We start from the raw sequence: 5,330 nt of genomic DNA on the forward strand, positions 1-5,330 counted from the left end.
TTCTCTATTTCAGCCCTTAACATCCTGACATGTTTCCTTTTATCATTACATACAGCAATGAAGTACTCAATATAAAAAAAAAGCTTTTAAATGAGACAAGGCTTTTATAAAGTTCAGGAGTCATGTACAGCATGTGGAGAGTGATTATTCCCTAAACTTCTGGCTAATTTGTTACTTTTCATGTTGAGTTTCAAATTGGGTGTGAAAAATGTCCTTTATAAATAGGGGTTTACAATTTGAAAAATAACAGGGGGACGTCGGTAGCTGAAGAGGTGCAAAACAGTTGACATGTAGCTGTAAAAAGTACCCTGCTTCCACCCTCCTGAGTGCTCGAAGCACAGACTAGAAGAGAAGGCTTGTAAAGTCGACCATCCATCGCTCATCATCCTTTACACAAACAAGTTCAGTACAAGTAAAAAACAATCCAGTGCAGTCTGTCAGAGTTGGTCATATTTTGTTGACTGGCTCAGTCACTTAGGTCCAACAGTGAAACCACGTCATCATCTTCCAGTGTCGACTGCCTGCAGGTCACCATCAGGACCAACAAATCCATCGTAGTTTGTAAACTGGACCAAAGATCAGTTTTGGGGATCAGCTGAGAGGACGTTTTAAGGCATCGGTCCATTTGGCTGGATGGAGCCCTGTTCTAACTTCAGCTCTGAGCTCACAGGTGCTGCTCCTCTCTTCTGTCAGCTCGCTGTGGATCCTCACACATTCTTTAACCTTCTAGAAACAGAAAGAAAAGTCATCTTTCCTACGTTCATGTCTACTCATCCGTGAGGAAAAAGGGGACCACAGTTTGTGTTTCTGTTCAGGCTGTAGCACCATCCTCCTCCAGCACCCTGTGGATCCCGTTTCCAGGGACACCGAGAACAGCTTGTGTGGCGCTGCTGAGGTCCCTGATGCTGCTGTGCCGCGATTGGCTCTCCAGTCGCTGGGTGGAGCCGTGGCGGGACAGGCTGTCCAGGCGATTAGTGCTGCAGTGTCTGGACTGCGATTGGTCGTTGAGGCGAGGCATGCTCCCATATGGCAGCCGCTCGTCTGCGGCCCGAAAACTGGAGGCCGTGTATCTGAGACAGAGACAAATAAATTCTTTCAGCATCAGGAGCAGGACTTTCTGGACAAAACAGCCCTGTGGCTACGTCTGAAAGATGTGACACCCACCTGCCGTCTCTGGAGCGGTGCAGGCTGCCGTGGTAACTGCTCATCTTGGATCGAGCGCTGCGGACCGAGCCGGCCCGGCTGGTGCTGGCGCTGGGCGGTTCATCCAGCATGGCCAAGTGTGTGGACGAGGCGTGGGTGGACGTCCCCTGGGTAGACGTGCCCCGCGACTTCCTGACGATGGGCGTGTTGGGGTCCCTGTTGAGCAGCAGCTGGGCGAAGTCGGGCTCCTGCAGCACTTGTCGGCTCTCGTTGACCATCGCACTGCAGCAGGGGAAGGAGGAGGGCAGGGAGGGGGTGGTGGAGGAGGAGGAGGAGGAGGAAGAGGAGGGGAGTGGAGGCAAGGAGGGCAGGGAGAGACGCAGGAGGGTGGGGAGGGAGAGGGGGAAGGTGGTGGGGTGGTGGGTGTGGTAGAAGAGGATGGAGGAGTGTGTGGAGCAGGCGGTGGGAGAGGGGGTTAATGCTCTGAGTTTGGAGGGGAGGGGAGTGAGCGCAGAGAAGGGCCTGTGTTCACCACCAAGCCACACACACACTCACACTGCACTACTATTACACACACTGCAACACACACTGAGCTGCAAACACCTGAAGCAGATTATAAGTGTAGAAAAGCTCAATGTTGAAGGTTCAAGCTCAGATCCCTGACAGTAACTTCATTACATCATTACAGGTGTTGCCTTTGACTCCTCATTGGTCAATCGGTGCTTAAAGTGACAGAAACTGTTCACACAGTTGGAAAATCTCCATAGAGCCAGTTTGTTTTCTAATAGAGAACATAATTCTCAACAGACATCATGAAGCTGTCACTTAAAGGCACAAGCAGAGTTCTTGTGGGGCAGCTGAGATTTGGTCTGTTTCTTTGCTGTGTGAAGTTAAGAAGAGGGTAACTGTGAGGCTGTGCTCCTGTGTGCAACATGTGATCTGTGTTAGCTGAGATTTAAATGTATCCTGTGGAGCGTTCAATGCTTCTTCTTAAACTTGTAGAGACGATTCTTCAGAATAATGTGGAAACTATCACGTGTTTGCTTGCTGGCTGTTGTTTTCTTCTTTGTTTTTGTTGGAGAATTGCTACACTTTTTGGTGCAGTACTGCCACCAACTGTTCATCAGTGGAAGAGTGTGAGACCGTGGGCAGGACTGTGTGTTGTGTACTGTGCTGCTCCACTGTGCTACTAGAGGTCAAAATCTCCACAGGATACCTTTAAATGACGTATAGGAAACATGGGGAGGGAGAGGTTTGACATGCAGTAATCAGACTGTGGATGTTGCAGTTATGTCGTCTAACACCAAATCAGTTTTGTATTTGTTGCATCTGAGCTGAAGATACTGAACCTTGTGACTAAGAGACTGTCTACACCTGGTATTAACATGTGTCTTAAGTGATCCAATCACAAGTGGACAGCTCGAAGTACAGGTGTGAGCGCACTCATGACGCATATGAGATCTGATCACTCAAAACTAGGGATGTTAACAGTTAATTGCTAATCAGTTAACCGACAAAAATGTTTTGGACTGGTCGGTGATTTTGCATAGACACACTGCACTGGTGTCTAGAAGGGAACCTTAGATTTGAGAATTTGTACATCTTGATTCTTCATTGTGCAGAACAGCTCAACAACAACTAGATTAGGAGCAGTAATAGTCTAACCTACTGCATTTAATGCTCTTACAAATCAGTTCCTTGTTCATTTTAAATTGGATGATTCTCTGTCTGTCTCCCTCTCAAACAGACACATGTTACTGCGGTCACATCCAATCCGCTGTGCGCTCAGCTGATCAGTGCTGAGAGCCCAGCAGAACAGGTTAAAACCTGAAACTGTGAACTCATTCTTTTTCTACACAGTCAAGCCAAAGACCAGGCTAAAAAAATACAGTGTCGTCTCACATATGGATCTTTATGGATTTAGCATTAAATGCAAAAGCATGAAGTTGTTTCTTTAATTGCAGAAAATTGTCAGTCACATTATCTCTGTACTTGTGGCTACTCCTGTTTTAAGTGTCTACGTGCCAATATTTAGCAGCTGTTTGATACACTGACTTTCAACTGACTTCAGCATTAATACAAAATTTATGGAAGAAGAAAACATTTTGTTGATGGTAATTTGGCAAATATTATATGTAATATAAGGTTTTTTTTCTTGTTTAAAAAATATTGTAATTTTGTTCCAAACTGTGCTGAAAGAGCAGGAAAGTGACACCTGATCACAAATGGCGATGCACATGGAGACATATTGTAATGCCAGCTGTGAACAAACATAATCAGAGCTATTTATTTGTGATGGAGTCTCCCATGACGCATGTTAACATCAGGCCTGAACAGGCTTCAAATACTGATATCAGAGGCAACAGGCAACACTGACAAATTCTTTAAATCCAATCATTTTTTGTTTTAACTTGCTTAGTTCATCAGTAGAGAACTACATATCAAAACCTTCATTAACAGAAACTGTAGAGCAGCATCATATTTAATTTTTGTGTTATTTCCTGTTCATACAATTCTTTTTTTCTCACTACATGCTGGTTAAAATACTTCTGTCATTCTCAACAGTATCTGAGTTAAATGTGCAGAGAGACTGCATGTTAGAATAAATGATGAGATTAAAAATTCACTCCTCTTTTTTTCTTTAAACTTAATTAGCACTACAAAGAGCTGACATGCTTTAAGTTACAAATTCTGGGACAAATCTTATATAAGAAGCCCTTTAAAGTTGTTTTAAAGGTAAAGATAAAGATATATTGCTACTAAAATATTTAGCATCATGTATGTCAAAACAATTTCTGTAAAGCCGTATCATTAGTGTGTACAGTTTGACGAACAGCGACCATCCTGAGGACAGCAGCAGTGTGTGTGAGGTACGTACTCTTTGCGTCTCTTGCCGTGGAAGAAGCTGGCCCACTCGAAGCAGGTCTTCTTACTGCCCACCCAGAACACCGAGGGGATTCCTACAATCAGCATCATCAGATACTTGATCAGGAAGAGGACCAGGTCAGGACGACTGGTGTGCTCCACCTACAGGGCACGCGCGCACACACACACACACACACACACACAGAAAACACGGTTATTTGTTTGGTATGTGTAGATTTGTGTGTATGACTGAGAGGGCCCCGGGAGGGAAAAGAAAAACCGATCAATCACAGTAAGCGAGGGTGTTTGTCTCTCTACATTCTCCCAGTTCTACCACTCTGCAGCAGATACACACACATACTGTACAGCCTGAGGCAGGAGTGTGTGTGTGAGGCAGGGAGCTCATTCAGGGAAGTACTAACTTATGGTGGGTTGCAGGCAATCACATCCTATTTCCAAACCCAGATTTGACATAAAGTGTTTCTAATGTCAAAGTCAGAATCTGCCACATTGTCATCCAGAAATATAAAAACAAGACACATTGCTGTGTTTTCCACTCCATCCACTGTACGTTAGCAACCAGACTTTAACTAAAAAATACCAAACATCACAACACTGAACACTAGAAGCTGCACTATAGGCCAACAGACAGTAATGTAACCAAATCACTGAGTCCCATAAGTTAACATCAGCATCTATGAATTCATTAAAAGGCTCATGCCTGCTGACAGAGTGTGTTCATTCATCCCCAGTGTGTTTACTCTATATCAACACTGACAGCTTTGCTGGAGGCATAAACAGCACGGTAGCCAACACATCGTCATCCATCTCTGACATGGCAGCTGAGCGCTAATATTCCTTCTTCTCTATGATGTATTTGTCTGCAAAAAGACAGCAGATTTCTCTTTCTGGTCCTCATTGTAATTCTATTTATTTTCTTATCACTCGGTCATTCTATGGCATTGCTTTGAACACCACAGGATAACATTTAAAAGGATAGTCCAGATTATTTCAAGTGGTACTTTTCGATAGTTATTGTATTACCTACAGCAGATGACAGTCAACACAGTTTGGAGAAGGAGAGAAAAGTACCAGCAGAGAAGCTAAGCAATGAACTGCTGTGGTGGTCAACAATATTTTTTAGACATATTCATATATATGTCCACAGAAATTCACTGCTTAGCTTCTTAGACCAGTAACCAAGCTGCTTCTCCAAACTGGGGGCATGTTGACCGTCATCTATTGTAGGTAATAACTGACTAGAACCCTCATAGAACCCTACTTCAAAAAATCCAAATGATCCCTTTATCAGAAATGAGGTT

The 5,330-nt window shown here is 44.1% G+C and overlaps 1 protein-coding gene across 1 annotated transcript in view; it reads right to left on the reverse strand.

Annotated features, from left to right (window-relative positions):
* The window catches only part of fzd3a (frizzled class receptor 3a), a 29,428-nt gene continuing 24,098 nt past the window's right edge, over positions 1 to 5,330 (reverse strand). Inside the window, exons 7-9 of the mRNA XM_084737328.1 lie at positions 4,022 to 4,170; positions 1,165 to 1,425; positions 1 to 1,070 (exon numbers count right to left, since the gene is read on the reverse strand). Coding sequence (XP_084593454.1) covers positions 812 to 1,070; positions 1,165 to 1,425; positions 4,022 to 4,170 — 669 coding nt within the window. The 3' untranslated portion in view covers positions 1 to 811. The remainder of the gene's footprint in view (positions 1,071 to 1,164; positions 1,426 to 4,021; positions 4,171 to 5,330) is intronic.

This window comes from Lutjanus erythropterus, chromosome 15 (assembly GCF_056507025.1).
Source record: "Lutjanus erythropterus isolate fLutEry1 chromosome 15, fLutEry1.hap2, whole genome shotgun sequence".
Lineage (NCBI taxonomy): Eukaryota > Metazoa > Chordata > Actinopteri > Lutjaniformes > Lutjanidae > Lutjanus > Lutjanus erythropterus.